At 37.2% G+C, this 22876-nt stretch overlaps 1 protein-coding gene across 1 annotated transcript; it reads left to right on the top strand.

Annotated features, from left to right (window-relative positions):
- The first annotated feature begins 1592 nt into the window (after positions 1 to 1592).
- gsg1l2b (gsg1-like 2b) lies at positions 1593 to 21543 on the top strand. The gene is made up of 5 exons (XM_067369756.1): positions 1593 to 1893; positions 6109 to 6156; positions 12359 to 12511; positions 17836 to 17947; positions 21240 to 21543. Exons 1-5 carry the CDS (start codon positions 1593 to 1595, stop codon positions 21541 to 21543), a joined length of 918 nt encoding a protein of 305 aa, XP_067225857.1.
- Positions 21544 to 22876: the final 1333 nt, after the last annotated feature.

The following is a 22876-nucleotide window of genomic DNA, read 5'->3' as shown; positions in this document are numbered from 1 at the left end:
ACCTGATTGACTCTTCACAAAGACCCGCCAGCCTTAGTTACTGTTGCTTTGTCCAGAGTGAAAAATACATCGCGGAGCAAAGAGGACACTGACAACACGTCGACAGACAAGACAGAGCAGGTTTCTTATGATATTAAACAAAGTCTCAGCTTTCAAACCATGTCATTTTTTAAGAAATTCAAACAATAAAAATTGTTTTGTGGCTCTTTAATGTGTCGATCGCTGTAGCGCCTCAGCTCAAGCGGCTCGTGAACCGATCATCTCTTCCTACTAGTTAATTATAGCATCAAATAAACATGAATGAACATCAGAAAGAATGTTGTTTCAAACGCGGAAAAACGTCAGTACACACCATTTTTCAAGTTCAAGTCCACTGAGATTAAAGGATTAGTCCACTTTTAAATAAAATTTCCTGATAATTTACTCAGCCCCATGTCATCCAAGATGTTCATGTCTTTCTTTCTTCAGTCGAAAAGAAATGAAGGTTTCTGATGAAAACATTCCAGGATTATTCTCCTTATAGTGGACTTCAATTAGGCCCAAATGGTTGAAGGTCCAAATTACAGTTTCAATGCAGCTTCAAAGAGCTTTAAACGATACCAGACGAGGAATACGAGTCTTATCTAGAGAAACGATTGGCCATTTACTAAAAAAATACAACTATATATGCTTTATGAACACAAAAAGCTCTTTGAAGCTGCACTGAAACTGTAATTTTGACCTTCAACCATCTGGAGGCCACTGAAGTCCACTAAAAGGAGAATAATCCCGGATGTTTTCATCAAAAACCTTAATTTCTTTTTGACTGATGAAAGAAAGACATGAACATCTTGGATGACATGCGGTGAGTAAATTATCAAGAAACTTTTATTCTGAAGTGAACTAATCCTTTAATCTTTTAACTCCTGACTGCTTTGTCGGACAAAATGGCGGATTCGGCGTAATGATTGGTTAGATTGCTTGTCAATCAAACTCCCGGTGAAACGTCAGTTCGCATTTGTTTTGTTTTTTTTGTTTTTGAACTTTGAAAAGATTTGCTTCATGTTTGGAACCCAGCTACTGATAAAATGGCGGCTGTAGTAGCCTTAATTTCATTCATAGCTACTACACACAATTTCATTTTTTTTTTTTTATGTAAGAGCTTCAATCCAAATGTAGTGTCTACTATACATAATGCGATTTCAACATATTTTTGTTAGCTGAGAAGGCGAAAAACATGCTTTGTAAGAAAATATCATGTTAATTCCAATAATTGATTATATTTAGTTATTCTGGCCTGTTACTTAAATTGTGCACGCAAGGAAATAACGGAGTGTCTTGTGAATACTGCTGCAGAGACAAAAGCAAACATTCAGTTCAGTTTCAGCTCTAAAGAGATGTAGGATCCATGCTGATTTACATATTTGACGGGAATGATCTGACTGGCCACCGTGAGCTCGCTGCGTTCATTGTGTCAGGCTGACATCACATGAGAACTGAAGCGCAGTGTGCAGAACTGACTGAGGAGCACGCAGCGCACTGGAGGACTCTACATGACGAACCAGGTTTGAGGGTCGGACGGGACTCACAGCAGCTGGATTTGTGTTTCAATCATGGGCATGGACCGGCGGCGGAGAGCCTCGCTCGCGCTCACCTTGAACTTGCTCGCGCTGATCCTCGCCATATGCGCTCTGACCACCAGCTACTGGTGCGAGGGCAACCGGAAAGTTGTCAAGCCCTTCTGCACCGGACCGGCGACCGTGAAACAGTCGCACTGCATTCGGTACAACAGCTCGAACATCAACGACAGCCGGCTGGTTCAGTATATCTGGGAGACCGGCGAGGATAAGTTTGTTCTGAGGAAGTTCCACACCGGCATCTGGTTCTCCTGTGAGCAGAACGTCGACCTTGTCGGTAAGGATGCGGCTTTCATTCCCATCAGATATTCCTTATTATTAACGCTTTTTTGAAGCTTGTTTTAAGCCTGATTTTAACATTTCTGTTTTCCTTCTGGGTTAAAGTTGGGTTGAAAATGGACAAACCCAACAACTGGGTTGTTTTAACCCAGCGGCTGGGTTAAATGTTTGAGTTTGAGTATGTCTGGCTTAAAATTAACCCAAAATACGTTGGAAATTAACATTTATTAATATCTTTAATAAATGAACATAAGTTTAATGAATAATAATTAAACAAACATCTATTAAATTGCTAATTAATGTTCACCTTTTCATTATTGTTGTCTCTAGTAATTACACTCTAAAAAATGCTGGGTTAAAAACAACCCAAGTTGGGTTGAAAATGGACAAACCCAACAATAGGGGTTGTTTTAACCCAGTGGTTGGGTTAAATGTTTGCCCAACGTGCTGGGTAGTTTTTATTTAACTCAACTGTTGTATAAAAATTACTGTATTGCTTGCTTAAAATGAACCCAAAATATGCTGGAAATTAACATTTATTAATATGTTTAATAAATGAGCATTTATTAATAACATAATGAATAATATACAATAAACATTTATTAAATTGCTTATTAATGAATGTTCACCTTTTGATTATTATTGTTGCCTCTAGTAATTATGTGTCTGATTTTTAATTTCTCATTTTGGATTAATTTAAAGCCAGACATATAGTCATTTTTAATCAGTAGTTGGGTTAAATAAAACTACCCAGCAGGTTGGGCAAACATTTAACCCAACCACTGGGTTAAAAAAACCCAATTGCTGAGTTTTTCCATTTTCAACCCAACTTGGGTTGTTTTTAACCAAACATTTTTTAGAGTGTATGTGTCTGATTTTTAATTTCCAACATATTTTGGGTTCATTTTAAGCCAGACATAGAGTAATTTTTAAACAATAGTTGAGTTAAATTAAACTACCCAGCACATTGGGTAAACATTTAACCCAGCCTCTGGGTTAAAACATCCTAATCGCTGGTTTTGTCTATTTTCATCCCAATTTGTGTTGTTTTTAACCCAACATGCTCTCATTCTTTTTCTTATGTTGTGATGAACTATTTGACAGGTGATCTTTGTTTTTTTGGGTGGGTTTTGTTTGGCTGTTTCATAGTTCTGTCTATCACAGTTACTGGACCCACTGACCTATTTCTGCCCACATTACTCATTCAGTCAAATACAGCTCCTTCCCTTTGGGAACAGAAATTTTGTGTTTGAATAGTGCGTATTTCTTTTATAATATTTTTTCTTTAAATAGGCTATTTTTCTTGTGATTTACCTTGTTTGAAATAAATAAATAAATGCATTTGGTATTTGTTTTATTATTTAAAAGGAATTATTCTGATTATTAACTGCATGCTGCACAAGTGTCCGGCCACTTTATTAGGTACACCTTGCTAGTACCGGGTCGGACCCCGTTTTGCTTTCAGAACTGGCTTAATTCTTCATGTCACAGATTCATAAGCTGCTGGAAACTTTCCTCACAGATTCTAGTCCATATTGACATGAAAGCATCACTGAGTTGCATGTCCATGATGTGAATCTCCCATTCCAGTACATCCCAAAGCGGCTCTATTGGATTGAGATCTGGTGACTGTGGAGTTTAGTGTACTCACTGTCATGATCAAGACACCAGTTTGAGATGATTTGAGCTTTGTGACATCAGATGATGGGTTTACTGTGGTCATAAAGGGATGGACATGGTCAGAAACAATACTCAGGCTGTGGCATTTAATCGATGCTCAATTGGTACTAAAGTGTGCCAAGAAAATTTCCCTTACTCCATTACACCAGCAGCAGCCTGAACCACTGATGCAAGGCAGTATGATCCATGTGATCCATGTCATTTCCACCAAATTCTGACCCTACCATCCTAGTGTCACAGCCGAAATCTAGACTCACATTTCTCCAACCATCTATTGTCCAGTTTTGGTGGGCGTGTGTGAATTGTAGCCTCAGCTGACAGGAGTGTCACCGGTGTGTCTTCTGCTGCTGGAGCTCATCTGCTTCAAGGTTGGACGTGTTGTGCGTTCAGAAATGCTCTTCTGCAGACCTCGTTATTTGTGTTACTGCTGCTTTTTTGTCAGCTGAACCAGTCTGGTCATTCTCCTCTGACCTCTGACATCAACAAGGCATTTTTCGCTCACTAGATATTTTCTCTTTTTTTGGACCTTTCTCTTTCTTTCTTCCTTTGGGCCATTTGTGAAATACTCAAACCAGCCTGTCTTGCACCAACAACCATGACAGTGTTCAAAGTCACTAAAATCACCTTTCTTCCTCATTCTCCGTTTGAACAGCAGACCGTCTTGATCATCTCTACATGCCTAAATGCACTGGGTTGCTGCCATGTGACTGGCTGATTAGATATTTGTGTTAATGAGCAGGTGAACAGGTGTATCTAATAAAGTGTCCGGTCAGTGTATATTGTACAGTTCATAAATGTGTCATTTAAATTATATAATATTACATTCTAAAAAATGCTGGGTGAAACAACCAGCAATTAAAACAACCCAGCAGTTGGGTTAAATGTTTGCCCAATGTGCTGGGTAGTTTAATTTAACTCAACTATTGTTTAAAAATGACTATATGTCTGGATTAAAATTAACCCAAAATAGGTTGAAAATTAAAAATCAGACACATAATTACTAGAGGCAACAATAATAATCAAAAGGTGAACATTTATTTTAATACGGTTACTGTTTAATTATTATTCATTAAACATATTAATAAATGTTAATTTCCAACTTACTTTGGGATAAAACAACCCAATCACTGGGTTAAAACTACTGGATCACTGGATTAAAACAGCCCAATCGCTAGATTAAAACAACCCAATCACTGGGTTAAAACTACTGGATCACTGGATTAAAACAGCCCAATCGCTAGATTAAAACAACCCAATCACTGGGTTAAAACAACCCAGTTACTGGGTTAAAACAGCCCAAGCACTGGGTTAAAACAGCCCAATCACTGGGTTAAAACAGCCCAATCACTGGGTTAAAACAGCCCAATCACTGGGTTAAAACAGCCCAATCGCTAGGTTAAAACAACCCAATCACTGGGTTAAAACAACCCAATTGCTGAGTTAAAACAACTTAATTACTGGGTTAAAACAACCCAATCGCTGGGGCAAATCAACTTGTTTGCTGGATTAAAACAACCCAATCGCTGGGTCAAATCAACTTGTTTGCTGGATTAAAACGCCCCAATCGCTGGGTTAAATCAACCCAATCTAACGTAGGAGTCCACTGAAGGTGTGTGTAGATAGAACCAAAGTGCAGTATTTAATGATGACCCAAAATACAAACATGAACAGGAACATGAACACAAAAACAATGGGTTAAAACAACCCATTCGCTGGGTTAAAACAACCCAATCGCTGGGTTAAAACAACCCATTCGCTGGGTTAAAACAACCCATTTGCTGGGTTAAAACAACCCAATCGCTGGGTTAAAAGAACCCAATCGCTGGGTTAAAACAACCCATTCGCTGGGTTAAAACAACCCATTCGCTGGGTTAAAAGAACCCAATCGCTGGGTTAAAACAACCCAAACGCTGAGTTAAAACAACCCAATCGCCGGGTCAAAACAACCCAATTGCTGGGTCAAATCAACTTGTTTGCTGGATTAAAACAACCCAATAACTAGGTTATATCAACCCAATTGTTAGGTTAAAACAACCCATTCGCTGGGTTTGTCCATTTTCAACATAACTTGGGTTGTTTTTTTAGAGTGTGATATCAAACTGCTTAATATATTAAAATATTTTTGTTACTGTGAAATGTGTTGGTAACACAATGGAAGACCATGCGATGAGTCTTCAGCAACAGATAATAACAGAGTACGGTGTTAATGACACAAACACAAAACAGGTAAAACACATGAGAGTAAAATGCACATATTACATAAAACAAGTATTAAAATCAGCATGAAACAGAAGTTGTTCTAGACTTTTCTTCCCTATTATGACGTATATCAGAGTGAAACTGTTATATAATAATGTAACCAACAGGTTTTTACAGTAACATTTACATTCTCTCTTAAAAAAAAAAAAAAAAGACAAACTTTTTTTACAGCATTGATATGACTGAAAGGAAAATGAATCAAATGTTTCAGTTTTGATCTCTCACAGTCCATTAATCTCACACCAGTGTATTCAAACTCTTTTTCCTCTTGCAGGTGAGAAATGCAGAAGCTTCATAAACGTCGCTCCTCCCCATGAGAGAGGTACGTTCTGTCATTCTTAATTACGAACTGTGGGGAATTCAGATTCTGCATGATGTATTAAACAGGGTGTCGTTTGGGTCATTGATGAAAGCCGTTCTCCTGCTGTCGGCTCGTGTCTGGAGGTCCACTCAGTTTTAATCAAGTCTGTACACCCGCCTCATTCTCATTCATGTGGATATATGACCATGCCAATACAGTTTCACTCGCTCAGCAGGCAGCGCCAGCATCTTTAGCACAATTGTTTCTGAGGATAATTGATAGATACATGATCCAGGCAAACGATCCATCAGCTATAATGATAATTAATCATGACAATAAAAGCCTGACTTCAGCTCAGTTCAACATTCTGCTCTGAACGCAGAGATAAAGTCTAAATCAGGAGTGAGAAATAATCACTTTTAGGTTTTATATCCCTGGAAATTAAACGCATGTAGTATCCATATAATCATATTCTTGTGGATTATAGTCTCAGTGTTATTGATGAGATTATGATTACTCTGTGTTTAGCTGTGGGGGAAACATGTACAGTCTGTTGATATATGGGTCAATGACAAATAGGAGTGTCCATGATAAAAGAAAAGAAAAATATAATTTAAACATGTGCTAAATTATTATAAAGAATATACTCTCTAAAAAACATTGGGTTAAAAACAACTCTGTTTGGGTTATTTTCAACCCAAGGGCTGGGTAAATATACTGTAGGACAGAACACATGTTGGGTTAAAGTTTATTTAACCCAGCATAGTGGGTTTATTCATTTTTACTATAATACTAGCTTATTTTATCCTTTACTTCATACATTAATTAATGTTTACGGATTAACTTAAATCCTCTAAACTTTTTTTAAATACTCCACACAACACTGGTTTGCATGATAATTCCTTTATTTTTTACTTTATAATTTATACTTTATAATAATTTTACTTTATATTATCATATATTATAGTACAGCATATTTTATATTGTTTTTAATACATATTGCCTACATTGAAGCTTGTTTAACTAATATTAGAATTAAAACTGAAACGTTTAGAAATAATTCAAGTGTAATGGACCAGTCTCTGTTTCCACCGTAAGGGTGCTGGATCTCGTGCCGGAGATGACTCGCATTCGGCGGGGGAACTGATAACTTCAGACTGCTGCCTGCGTTTCACTCATAGCCGAAAAATGCTGTGACTGACTCCAAAACCTGTCCAAAACCTGACCCAGGATCTGGGTAACACAAAAAAGACCCAAACACGGGGTTGTTACGTCTGACCCAGGATCTGGGTAACATGAAAACGACCCAAACGCCAAGTTGTTACGTTTGACCCAGGATTTGGGTAACACAAAAAAGACCCAAACACGGGGTTGTTACGTCCGACCCAGGATCTGGGTAACATGAAAACGACCCAAACGCCAAGTTGTTACGTTTGACCCAGGATTTGGGTAACACAAAAAAGACCCAAACACGGGGTTGTTACGTCCGACCCAGGATCTGGGTAACATGAAAACGACCCAAACGCCAAGTTGTTACGTTTGACCCAGGATTTGGGTAACACAAAAAAGACCCAAACACGGGGTTGTTACGTCCGACCCAGGATCTGGGTAACATGAAAACGACCCAAACGCCAAGTTGTTACGTTTGACCCAGGATTTGGGTAACACAAAAAAGACCCAAACACGGGGTTGTTACGTCCGACCCAGGATCTGGGTAACATGAAAACGACCCAAACGCCAAGTTGTTACGTTTGACCCAGGATTTGGGTAACACAAAAAAGACCCAAACACGGGGTTGTTACGTCCGACCCAGGATCTGGGTAACATGAAAACGACCCAAACGCCAAGTTGTTACGTTTGACCCAGGATTTGGGTAACACTAAAAAGACCCAAACACGGGGTTGTTACGTCCGACCCAGGATCTGGGTAACATGAAAACGACCCAAACGCCAAGTTGTTACGTTTGACCCAGGATTTGGGTAACACAAAAAAGACCCAAACACGGGGTTGTTACGTCCGACCCAGGATCTGGGTAACATGAAAACGACCCAAACGCCAAGTTGTTACGTCTGACCCAGGATTTGGGTAACACAAAAAAGACCCAAACACGGGGTTGTTATGTCTGACCCAGGATCTGGGTAACATGAAAACGACCCAAAAGCCAAGTTGTTACGTCTGACCCAGGATTTGGGTAACACAAAAAAGACCCAAACACGGGGTTGTTACGTCCGACCCAGGATCTGGGTAACATGAAAACGACCCAAACGCCAAGTTGTTACGTTTGACCCAGGATTTGGGTAACACAAAAAAGACCCAAACACGGGGTTGTTACGTCCGACCCAGGATCTGGGTAACATGAAAACGACCCAAACGCCAAGTTGTTACGTTTGACCCAGGATTTGGATAACACTAAAAAGACCCAAACACGGGGTTGTTACGTCCGACCCAGGATCTGGGTAACATGAAAACGACCCAAACGCCAAGTTGTTACGTTTGACCCAGGATTTGGGTAACACAAAAAAGTCCCAAACACGGGGTTGTTACGTCCGACCCAGGATCTGGGTAACATGAAAACGACCCAAACGCCAAGTTGTTACGTTTGACCCAGGATTTGGGTAACACAAAAAAGACCCAAACACGGGGTTGTTATGTCTGACCCAGGATCTGGGTAACATGAAAACGACCCAAACGCCAAGTTGTTACGTTTGACCCAGGATTTGGGTAACACAAAAAAGACCCAAACACGGGGTTGTTACGTCCGACCCAGGATCTGGGTAACATGAAAACGACCCAAACGCCAAGTTGTTACGTTTGACCCAGGATTTGGGTAACATGAAAACGACCCAAACGCCAAGTTGTTACGTTTGACCCAGGATTTGGGTAACACTAAAAAGACCCAAACACGGGGTTGTTACGTCAGACCCAGGATCTGGGTAACATGAAAACGACCCAAACGCCAAGTTGTTACGTTTGACCCAGGATTTGGGTAACACAAAAAAGACCCAAACACGGGGTTTGGGTAACACAAAAAAGACCCAAACACGGGGTTGTTACGTCCGACCCAGGATCTGGGTAACATGAAAACGACCCAAACGCCAAGTTGTTACGTTTGACCCAGGATTTGGGTAACACAAAAAAGACCCAAACACGGGGTTGTTACGTCCGACCCAGGATCTGGGTAACATGAAAACGACCCAAACGCCAAGTTGTTACGTTTAACCCAGGATTTGGGTAACACAAAAAAGACCCAAACACGGGGTTGTTACGTCCGACCCAGGATCTGGGTAACATGAAAACGACCCAAACGCCAAGTTGTTACGTTTGACCCAGGATTTGGGTAACACAAAAAAGACCCAAACACGGGGTTGTTACGTCCGACCCAGGATCTGGGTAACATGAAAACGACCCAAACGCCAAGTTGTTACGTTTGACCCAGGATTTGGGTAACACTAAAAAGACCCAAACACGGGGTTGTTACGTCCGACCCAGGATCTGGGTAACATGAAAACGACCCAAACGCCAAGTTGTTACGTTTGACCCAGGATTTGGGTAACACAAAAAAGACCCAAACACGGGGTTTGGGTAACACAAAAAAGACCCAAACACGGGGTTGTTACGTCCGACCCAGGATCTGGGTAACATGAAAACGACCCAAACGCCAAGTTGTTACGTTTGACCCAGGATTTGGGTAACACAAAAAAGACCCAAACACGGGGTTGTTACGTCCGACCCAGGATCTGGGTAACATGAAAACGACCCAAACGCCAAGTTGTTACGTTTAACCCAGGATTTGGGTAACACAAAAAAGACCCAAACACGGGGTTGTTACGTCCGACCCAGGATCTGGGTAACATGAAAACGACCCAAACGCCAAGTTGTTACGTTTGACCCAGGATTTGGGTAACACAAAAAAGACCCAAACACGGGGTTGTTACGTCCGACCCAGGATCTGGGTAACATGATAACGACCCAAACGCCAAGTTGTTACGTTTGACCCAGGATTTGGGTAACACAAAAAAGACCCAAACACGGGGTTGTTACGTCCGACCCAGGATCTGGGTAACATGAAAACGACCCAAACGCCAAGTTGTTACGTTTGACCCAGGATTTGGGTAACACAAAAAAGACCCAAACACGGGGTTGTTACGTCCGACCCAGGATCTGGGTAACATGAAAACGACCCAAACGCCAAGTTGTTACGTTTGACCCAGGATTTGGGTAACACAAAAAAGACCCAAACACGGGGTTGTTACGTCCGACCCAGGATCTGGGTAACATGAAAACGACCCAAACGCCAAGTTGTTACGTTTGACCCAGGATTTGGGTAACACAAAAAAGACCCAAACACGGGGTTGTTACGTCCGACCCAGGATCTGGGTAACATGAAAACGACCCAAACGCCAAGTTGTTACGTTTGACCCAGGATTTGGGTAACACAAAAAAGACCCAAACACGGGGTTGTTACGTCTGACCCAGGATCTGGGTAACATGAAAACGACCCAAACGCCAAGTTGTTACGTTTGACCCAGGATTTGGGTAACACAAAAAAGACCCAAACACGGGGTTGTTACGTCCGACCCAGGATCTGGGTAACATGAAAACGACCCAAACGCCAAGTTGTTACGTTTGACCCAGGATTTGGGTAACACAAAAAAGACCCAAACACGGGGTTGTTACGTCCGACCCAGGATCTGGGTAACATGAAAACGACCCAAACGCCAAGTTGTTACGTTTGACCCAGGATTTGGGTAACACAAAAAGACCCAAACACGGGGTTGTTACGTCCGACCCAGGATCTGGGTAACATGAAAACGACCCAAACGCCAAGTTGTTACGTTTGACCCAGGATTTGGGTAACACAAAAAAGACCCAAACACGGGGTTGTTACGTCCGACCCAGGATCTGGGTAACATGAAAACGACCCAAACGCCAAGTTGTTACGTTTGACCCAGGATTTGGGTAACACAAAAAAGACCCAAACACGGGGTTGTTACGTCCGACCCAGGATCTGGGTAACATGAAAACGACCCAAACGCCAAGTTGTTACGTTTGACCCAGGATTTGGGTAACACAAAAAACACGGGGTTGTTACGTCCGACCCAGGATCTGGGTAACATGAAAATGACCCAAACGCTGGGAAAATGACCCAAAATAATTGCCCCAAAAGGCTCAACCCAGAACTTGGGTAGAAAAAATAACTTCTAAAATTTTTTTGAAATTATGGTTTCATGTGATTTTATAAAACTTGCCATTTTCCATCTCTATGATGTTATGATGGGTTTTTTTTCTGCATGTTGGAAGCAGATTTCCATATATATAATTTAATATAATTATAGGGTTAGTAATATGTTTTAAAGAAATTAATACTTTTATTCAGTAAGGGTGCGTTAAATTGATCAAAACTGACAGTAATGTTTCAAATAAATGCCGTTCTTTGAACTTTCTGTTCATCAAATAATCCTGAAAAATCAAATGTATGACTTTTTCCACACAAATCTGAAACTGTTTTCAACATTAATAATAATCATAAATGTTTATTGAGCATCAAATCATCATATCAGAATGATTTCTGAAGGATCATGTGACACTGAAGACTGGAGTAATGATGCTGAAAATTCAGCTTTGATCACAGAAATAAATTATATCTTACTATATATTCACATAGAAAACAGCTGATTAAAATTGTAAAAATATCTCACTGTTTTTACTGTATTAAATCAAATAAATGAAGCCCCGGTGAGCATAAATAACAATAAAAAAGTATTTCATTATATTCAGTAACCTGTATTTCTGTCCCTCACAGCCTTGTTTTCATTTGTACTTTGTCTGAAACTAGGTAACTGGACACAGATGACATATTTCATACTTTTGTGTGAATATTTTTGCCATCATCATCATCATCATCCCAGCTAAAGTGCATGTAGCATCATGAACATTTCAGGAGAACTCTATGAAATATGTAGATGTATCTGCATGCTTTCAAAATGGAATCCTGCTTTTAAATCTCCGTGTCAAGTTTCCTCATATATAAATATTTCATACGCTCCCCATAAATGAGCCCCAGCGGTTCTGCCAGTCTCCATGAGCGTCTGCAGCGCCGCCTCATCTTAATCAGCGACTCGATCCGCTTCCTAGAGCTCATCCTGATAAAACCAGAGTCTTCCATCCATAATTCCCTCCGGGGCCGTCAGCGACTCCCTCTCTCTCTCTCCAATCCTCACAGGTGTCTTGTGGCTCTGCATCGTGGCCGAGTGTCTCTACATCTTACTGCTGGCCACCGGAGGGATCCTCATGTCCATAGAGGTCTGCCATTTCGGAAACGTCATCGATGGACTCAAACTGAATGCCTTTGCAGCCATATTCACAGTCTTGTCAGGTAACTTGTTGACGTCCTGCTGTATATGTTATCCTCGGCTCTGCCCTTCAAAGGTCACCTGACTCATTGTGATTAAATCCCACATTCAAGGCATATTGTGTCCAATTTAAAAAACAGGTCAAGCAAATAGCCCGCCTCCATACTAGCTATCTAAAAACATTCACTGGCTGCATTTCCATCCAAAGTTGTGAATTTCACTTGGAATTTGGCATAAAATATTTGCTAATAAAGCAGCATTTCCGTCCCAAGTGTTCAAGAGAACAAATTCATCACTTTCTTCTAAATTGCCACAGAATATCAGTAATATAAATGTAAGTTTCTTCAGTCAGGCTCTTTCTCCTCCATCATAAATGAGTTGGTCTCAGAGCGTCAGACGAAACACAACAAACGCTGTCATGTTCTCTTGGTGTTTGGGAACACAATCGTGCGAGACGCTTCTGGAGGAATTAAACCAAATCATTCTGATGACAGACTTTGACTCAGATGTTTCAGAACCACCAGAACAACATTTGAGATGCTGCGATGCGATTGGTCCGCTGGTCAGTCCAGTTATCCAATCACAGCCTCTGCTGAGTGTTTTGTTTTGCATCAAGGGATTTATTTTTTCCTGTTAATTTTTTCCTTTGTAGTTTATGCGCTCGTTTTCTTACTGGACAAGGAAATTATCCGCCTCATATATTTTTATGTGCATTTTTATAGTTTATGCGCTCATTGCTGTTTATGTCCAGCATTTGGTTTGTGCAATATCCCAAAATGTATGAAAACAACTAAAGAGATGCAATTATTGGTAGATTTACCCTTTGCTTGTCTTTTGTGGCGAATGCCTTTGCGTTTGTGTGTTATCTCAGAGCCCTGACTATTCCCTGGATACATACAAAAACATCCGGCTCAAAATCCCATATAAGCTTCACAGTATTGGGAAGCTCTTGAATGTCATCCAGGCTATTTTTGACAGTTTCACAATTTAAGGGCTTATGGTGACATATGTATCAAAATTCAATCTGCTTAAATCCTGCTCTACATATATATATATAATATATATTTCAGTGTAGCAATACTATACATGTACATTGTATTGAGTGGGAGTTGCACAGCCAGTATCCTACCTTTATGTTATTATTATTATTAATATTACAGTATCTTAATATAAAATAATATAATATAAAAATAATTATATTATATTATATTATATTATATTATATTATATTATATTATATTATATTATATTATATTATATTATATTATATTATATTATATTATATTATATTATGAAGAATCTATATGAATAGTCAAACTGGTAATATATCACCTTTTAAATATTATTAATAATATTAGTATTATTATTAATACTACTACTACTTCTACTACTACTAATAATAATAATAATAAAAATAATAAAGGTAAGACTATAATTTCTTTAAATTTTATATTATATATTTTATTTTTATTATATTATATTATATTATATTATATTATATTATATTATATTATATTATATTATATTATATTATATTATATTATATTATATTATGAAGAATTTATAAGATATTATTATTATAGATCTAAAGGTAAGATATTATAATTTTGACATTATATTATATTATATTATATTATATTATATTATATTATATTATATTATATTATATTATATTATATTATATTATATTATATTATATTATATTATATTATATTATATTATATTATGAAGAATCTTTAAAGAATCTCTAATTTTTACATATTATATTATGTAGTCAAAGTGATAATATAAAAATGCTAATGTGTTTGTAATATTATCGTACCTCTTGCACACTTGAGACTGACTCATGACATCATCACACCTCTGCACTGAAACGAGGCTTTGATCTGTCAAGCGCTGCATCAGCGAGTGAGTTTGCTCAGAGAGCTTCTGTGCTCACGTTAGAGTTTTATTATTGCATAATGAGGGATGAACTTATGACTTACTGTCATGTCTTTGTTGAGCTTCGTGAGAGAATGGGTTCGTGAAAGCCGTGCATCATGGGAAGGGAACTAAACCTCAATTAGCTCCTGTCTTCATCTGACACAATCAGCAGACGCTCGGCTGTATTCTGAACACACACCGCAGCATTTAGATGCATTCATGCATGATGTATATTGAAAAGTTTTGCGTTTAATGAGCTTAGTCACATAGCTAATTATGTTTTGTGAATCTAATAACCCATTGCCAAAACTCCAAAGTACTTTAATGCCCAATAAACATTCTGTATGTTCCTAAAGTTCGCCCAAAAATGACCTGCATGACTTTCTTTCTCATGTAGAATATTTGATGTTCTCCAAAAAGGAGAAAAAGCACCATAAAAGTACCATTAACAAGTCGTTTTATGGCAAGTAATATAGTTTAGTATGAGGGAAAAGACTGAAATTTAAATCAGCTCACTGGTTTTCAAGTGCCTCGTGCCCAAATGCAATGTGGCAGGATTGAATATCCAGAAGGGCAAATAAGATTATTTGACAAGTAAGAAGGGCTCTTGAGAATCTATTTAGTGTTATATATTCATCCTGAAGGAATCAGTCACATACTCTGCTCTATTTGTGCTGAAATATGAAGGGTTGTTGTGGTGAACGGGGGCTGCACTGTCCTGGGATTTTGCTGATTCATGAAATAATGCAGTTAACAAGTGCATTATTATTATCATTCGCTATGTGTGTGTGTGTGTGTGTGTGTGTGTGTGTGTGTGTGTGTGTGTGTGTGTTTATGATGATGTCTGCATGCAGGCGGCTCACGGTAGTTGTCATGGAGACATAAGGGTTATCGGTCAGATGCTCTCAGACACGCGCATGACTGGATTTAGTCGGACATGATACTATAAGAGCCACAAATTGTGTCTCTGTGATCCCTTTTTTCCCCACTGGATTCTCTGATTCACCTTTCTTCAGTGTGTTTGCAGCAGCTCAGTATGCACACTTAGTAGGCTGTAAATAATGTGAGGTTTACCTCTGTCCTTGCTGTTTTTGGAGAGGTGACTTTGATTGTCCTGACATGATGGCGGTGTGGATTATGTCCAGTTTGCCATCTGGTAAGAGCGTTTAGACTGCTTTGACTCCATTAAGCAGGATTCTGACCTGTGAAACTGCTTCACACTCGTTCATTCATTCAGAAATATTCCGGACTGTGTCCTTTGATTGACATTGAGAGTAACATACTGCATGTTTCCAGCAGTCCCCATGGGGGAAATGGATTAATAAATATACTAAATGATGTTTTATTAAAAATGTAAAAGTTTTCTGTGACGGTAGGGGGGAGAATAAACGATTTGTACAGTATAACAAACATTATGCCTATGGAGAGTCCCCATAAAACATGGAAACCCATGGTGTGTGTGTCAGCTTTAAACACACTCTTTAATGAACATGTTATTTCACTAGCAGGTGCAGAAACACTTATGAAATTTGCTTAGACGATCCATTTTAGTAGAACTGGGTGAACCTTTTCATGGTAATACCCCTATTTTTATCCTGACAATTCCTCAAGATAGATATGGAAGCTTGTTTCCGCCACTGAATAAAAAATAAAAAGTTTATTGTCATGCAATAGGCTATATGCACAGTTACTTCCTGGTTGTTGTTAAGCCAGCTCGGGCGTTTCTGGTGAACTGTTAAATGTTCATTCTGTAGTCGCTGTACATCGACACAAAACTATCAATGGTTGACTTTTTAATGTTGTATTCATATTTTAATGCAGTTTTCACATTTACCTAATAAACCAGTTTTATTGATTGCGATAAAGATGAAGCTATTGGGATCGTTTAAAAACACAGTGTCTGTAATTAGACACACACACGCATTATTTTCTCCAGCACTTCAAATGTTATTTTTAATGTGATGAACACAAACATTATCTGTTCATCCTTCTGAGATTGTCTCCATTGTAAAACCGAACATTCAAAAAAGTAGGAAATTCAACATTTGATAGAAAAAACCTATTTAAAAATAAAAAAGACAATAATTACCACTTTAACCAGCAGGTGGCGGCAAAGTAGCATTTATTTGCGCATATATCAGCCATTTCCTCTAATCGTTTTTGACTAAATATTAAACATAAAATAACTAGGTTTAAAAACACATTTTGTCGATGTGAAGTATGAAACACTCAGAAAATCTCCTGAAAAACAATAACTTTTCTTGTGAATGAATGACAGAAAGCGAGCGCCGCTCTCTCTTTATAATCACAGCAGCTGTCAGTCAGAGCGGCACAAGATCAATGATTTCAGCACACTTTATTCAATTTATCTAACTAAAGTGTACAATAAATATTTAATTTTTGAAGCTTTTTTTCACATAAAAGTGTGAAAACTGATGGTCGCATTGAATTTAGCCGAGGAACAACACTGAGGAATGTCTTTATTTATTTATTTTTAATGCCGTCTTGTGTTTGAATAACTAAATTATGCTATGCCTGACTATTTAAGTGATTATATTCTGATTATAAACTAAGTATTACACTACTGATGCTCAACACACCAGTAAATGACTCTCACCGGAAGTTTCCCAGCTGGATTATATTAATGCGGAAGTTCTAAAGAACGCTCATATAGTCCATTATGAGAAAAAAAATCAGAACTGCAAGATAAAAAAGTTGCAATTACCTTTTTTATGTTTTATTCAGTGGCAGAAACAAGCTTCCATATATATATATATATATATATATATATATATATATACTCTATAAACAATATATCCATATATAATCTTACACAGTTTTGCTGCTCAAGTGAATCTTTTTTAAGTATTACTTAAAAAAAAAATACAGTAACACTTTACAATAAGGTTCATTAATGAACTGCACTTCTACAGCATTTATTAATCTTTGTTCATGTTAATTTCAACATTTTCTAATACATTATTACTCTCTTAATAACATGAAAATAAACAATGAACAACTCTATTTTCATTAACTAACGTTAACGTAGATTAGTAAATACAGTAACAAATGTATTGCTCATGTTAGATTAACTAATGTTTAACTAATGAACCTTATTGTAAAGTGCTACTAAAAATACTTATATATTTGACATGATACAATTATAATTATTCTAATACTCTATTACACATTCTATTAAATTTGTGATCATGCACAGGATTTTGAAATGAATTATTTAACGAGACACTAGTTAATGTGGTTCATTGATATGAACTCATACAAACTACATTAAATAATGAATTATGAAATGCCCTTTAACTCAGTGTTCGATGTGAGTGTGTGTTATTATCACAGCTCAGCACTGACTCCTGCTGGTGAGAGAGGGAACAGTCTGTAACTGTGTTTGCTCTGCTCTCTCTCACAGGTCTTCTCGGTATGGTAGCACACATGATGTTCACAACAGCGTTCCAGCTGACCGTGAGTCTGGGCCCTGAGGACTGGAAACCACAGAACTGGGACTACAGTTGGTCTTATATGTGCGTTCACTCATGCTCTGTGTTGTCTAGGTTCAGTAAGTGCAAGGATGAAATACATGCAACTTCTCAAAAACACGGTTTGAAATCACTGGTGTTTCTGACGTCACAAACTACCTTGTAACCAATCACAACAATGTGTGGGCGGGCTTTAGCATATTATTAACTATGACCGATCTGAAGCAAGGGGGTCTCAAGCGAAGGTTATCCCAGAATATTTTTCAGTTGATATGAAGTGTAGATTTAGCAGGTGTATGATGTATATTACGATGTTATGATCTATATGGCTTTCTCTAAGGTGTTCAAAGTGTTTCTGAGGATAGAAACAGGAACGGGAACATTGTTTGTATAACATTAGCAGCACATTATTATTGGCTGTTTGATAATGTACTAAAGTAAAAGCCTAATCATATTAATTACCGTTATGTGTCCGACGTTGTAAAGAGCGATACATTGTGCAGCGTTTACCTCAGGCCCGTCGCCAAGGGGGGGCATTAGGGGGCAGTGCCCCCCCAGATGACACAACGTGCCCCCCTAATAGTCATCCAGCAAACTTCTGATTGAGAGCAAAAACCTTATTTGTGGATCTGGCTATTTACATATTCCAGAACGAAATGTCTTCAGCAGCATTTAGCTCATAGGAAAACTCTCTCTACAACGGTTCGGCGATGGACTTGAGACTATTTTCTCACTCAAACCACTGCCTACCTGCTGCTGCTTCTGATTGCTTGTAGAGGGAAAAACTGCACATAACTACTGGTCTAGGATCAGTTAATATTAGCATATTGGCGAAACATATTTGGCAAATGATCCAGTGCGCCTCTGTGTTTGCGCTCTGAAGAACGACAATACTTTAGAACGTTGGAGTGTTGAGCGCTGTAGCTAATCACGAACAAATCTGTTGATTTCTAGAACGAATTATAATGAGGGAATATTTGCCAGCGTCTACAACTCAAAATCCACTCGCCGAAAACGAGTTTTTGTTCAGTGCTAACTTAAACACCTCTGACTGGTCATTGCGTTCCCGAAATAAACAGATTTTGGTTAACAAAAAATTATGTAAATTGTTACGTAATTATGCAGTCAGTTTAATTCATTGTTACAGGACTTCTTGAGATCGCAATGAACTAAGATGAGCGAGATTTTTTACTGATTATAAAGAGAGCGCCTTTTGCGCACTCTGTGCCAAATTCCGTGTGCGTAATCTGTTAAAATTAACAGTGGTTTGTGAACGTAAACACTTTATTAACAAATAATAATTTATCAGCAGTGTTTATGTTGGGATATGTAGGTTGTGCTGTGACAAGTAAGTTAAAGCTATTTCGAGGAAATCTGTTTAAATATGTTTTTAAATGGAAATCGCATCTCCTGGAGTTGGTTCACCCTCCGCCTGAGCATAAAATTCATATTTAACGCATTATTACACAAAACGGAACTCGAAACATAATTAGGCCGTATTTATTAATGACTATCACTCGGAGACCTGCCGCCTTCAACTATTTTAATGGTGAGTGCACTCAAAAGTCTTAGTTACACTTAAATATGCTATAGATGTAGGCTAGCCTATTTATTGCTGTTTTGGTATGTATCATTTTTATTATTGTGCTGTTCGAGGAATTGAAAAGCTTTTGTGTCTCGTGTTTGCAAATTATATTGCCATAGTGCAAAGGGGTTTCGTTTTTGGTGTAGTTTAATTAGGATCGAGTATCTTGTGTTTTTGTGGTAATATAGAACTTTATTTCATTATAGAAGTCTATTTCATTAATAATAAATACGGGGCATTATTATTTTGGCGAACGTCTGTTTATCAGATTATAAAAATGTGTGCCCCCCTATGGAAACCGAATGCCCCCCCATTCTATATGTTCTGCCGACGGCCCTGGTTTACCTCAGTAAGTTGACCGAGTGGATCTCTGAGCTCGTGTGAGTGAGTGGAGGCGGGGCTAATTAGCATATTCATAGATCCGTGTATACTAAATGAGGCAAGGGTGTAGAGTTACATTAAAGCTATTTTAAGGCATGAAGATTATTTTCACAGGAAAAAATGTTTAAATATGTATTATTGGTGATCAAAGATTAGTTTTAAGGGATAAAATTATTGACTACAGGGGGAGTTTAAATAAGACAGATATAATATTAAACACTAAAATATAATATTATATTATATAATAAAAGTTAAGGCTAATATAATAATACCTTTTCCTTGTATTATATATATATATATATATATATATAAAATATTGATAAACATGACCAAATAAATCATAGATTCTTATTTCAATTTCACATAAATAAAAATGTACACAATACTTGGTTAAGGGACATTAAGTTAAATAAGTCTAAAAACAATATAATATAATATAATATAATATAATATAATATAATATAATATAATATAATATAATATAATATAATATAATATAATATAATATAATATAATATAATATAATATAATATAATATAGAGAATCTCGTTTTGTGACTTCTTGATATATTTTGTGTCCAAACATTTAACAGAAAATCTTTCATTATATTATATTATATTATATTATATTATATTATATTATATTATATTATATTATATTATATTATATTATATTATATTATATTATATTATATTATATTATATTATATTATATTATATTATATTATATTATATTATTATGTTAAATAAGAATCTATGATTTATTTGGTCAAGTTAGGGTTGTTCAACGATAACCGTGGTTATCATCTACAAAATAAGAGTCTGTAAATATATTAATAAAATATATTTATATATTTATACATACATGCTTATATTTTCTTAGTGTGTGTATTTATATATACATATTAATTATACACAAAACAAACACACATATATTACATAAACACAGACTCTTATTTTGTAGATAACCACGGTTATCGTTGAACAGCCCTAACTTGACCAAATAAATCATAGATTCTTATTTAACATAAGAATATAATATAATATAATATAATATAATATAATATAATATAATATAATATAATATAATATAATATAATATAATATAATATAATATAATATAATATAATATAATATAATTCACATTGCAAGAACAGGCTTCCAAAGGTTCTCGTACAAATGTTCTATTAATGTTACTGGAAGAACGTTTGTTCATAACTTTGAGGGAACCTTGCCAGAACGTTCCATGTTAGTGTCTGTATTACTTCCAAGATGCATGGGTATTTTTAATGATCCATCTTTGATGATGCCTCATTGTTTGATATCTAATTAAAATGCTGATCTGAAACCCTGTCGACGGTCTTTCCCGCAGCTTAGCTTGGAGCTCGTTCACCGCCTGCATGGCGTCGTCCGTCACCACCATAAACAGATACACAAAGACTATTCTGGAGTTCAAACACAAGCGAAAGAACATCGAGAAGAACCTGAAGATCAAGCAGAAGCTGCTGGACCTGGACTCTCCAGACCAGGTGTGGGACATGTACATCAGCTCCGTCCCCAGCACAGCCGAGGAGTTTCTGGACCTGTCCGCGTCCGGACGCAAGCTCTCCTCCAGCTCCGTCTTCCTGGACCTCAATGATCTGCCGGCTCCAGCACAGGGAGAAGAGTACTGCTGAAGACCGGCTCGCATTCACACCACGGCTTTAAGCTTTGATTCGAGGCGGTTCATAACTGTGGCATAATGTTGTGTTTTTGTTGTGCTGTTGTTTGAAGGTGACGCTGTGAGTTTTAGTTTATTAATGTGCTGACAATGTGTGTGTAAAACATATTCTGGAACCGGAACTGGGATGAATGAACCATTTTCCTCAATCTTAGAGAATATAATGTGACACAAGCCAATTTTGTTCATCTAAACACTGAAATCACATTAGAAACATGCATTAACAGTGCAAAAAATGATGTTCTTTCTTAATATTTCTGTCTTGTTTTTCAGTGCAAATATCAAAACATTCTTAAATCAAGGAGATTTATTTACTGGAGAAGCAAAATGACTGAAGATATTACAGGAGAAATCAACTTTTCCTGCTTTTGATATATAAGAGGTTATCATACTGTACGTTTCAGATATTTGTTCTCGTTTTCACTTCATTTTGACACATTTTTCAGAAAACAACACTTAATATCTTCAGTCATTTTGCTTCTCCAGTATGCATCTTGATTTAAGAATGTTTTGATATTTGTGCTGGAAAATGAGACAAAAACACTGAATGAGAAAATAATTTTTTGCAGTATTTTCTGTATTTTCAGCCAAATTGATTCAGTAGAAACGTGTTGAAACTGTCTGCTGCTGTATTTGCCCTCTGTGCTGTATTAAGAAGTCATTACCGAATCGATCCTGAGGTTCTGTATCTTTTCTCTATGTCAGTTCTAATGAGACACAAATTACATTGCTGAGTGCCTTTGTTTGTGCTATTGATCCCTGTTCTTTAACCGTAGCATGCAAAAGTCCTGGAACAGTTTGATCATCGACATATCTATAATAATCTCAATACATATTAAATTATTTTGTTAACTTATTTGCTTTTAATGAATCATTTTGCATTCAGTCAAATGCAAAGTATGAATGTCACTGTGAAGAGAAAAGGTAGAATTCCAGCAAAATGTTTGGGAAAAAAGTACAAAAGAACTGATTTTACCGTAGGAAAACATGATCCATGAGGTCACGTTACTTGAATCCTTCATCAACTCTTTAGGCTTTGCATATTTAATCTCATTTAAATCCATAAGAATAAATAATGTAACAATTGTCTTTGCACTGCCAAAATGAACTGTTTACATTTTATGTGCAATAATGAATGACATATACATGATTCATATAGTTTTTTACAGTAATGTAAAGCATAGACTGTACTGTGTTGTAGACTAATGGTGTTAAATGCATGTCAGATTGTAAGATTAATTTGATATTTGGCAATTGCTGTATTTGTTTGGTTGGTTATTTTCACTTCA

The sequence above is a fragment of the Chanodichthys erythropterus genome, chromosome 19 (genome assembly GCF_024489055.1).
Source record: "Chanodichthys erythropterus isolate Z2021 chromosome 19, ASM2448905v1, whole genome shotgun sequence".
NCBI lineage: Eukaryota > Metazoa > Chordata > Actinopteri > Cypriniformes > Xenocyprididae > Chanodichthys > Chanodichthys erythropterus.
This window is presented reverse-complemented; position numbering and strand designations above follow the sequence as displayed.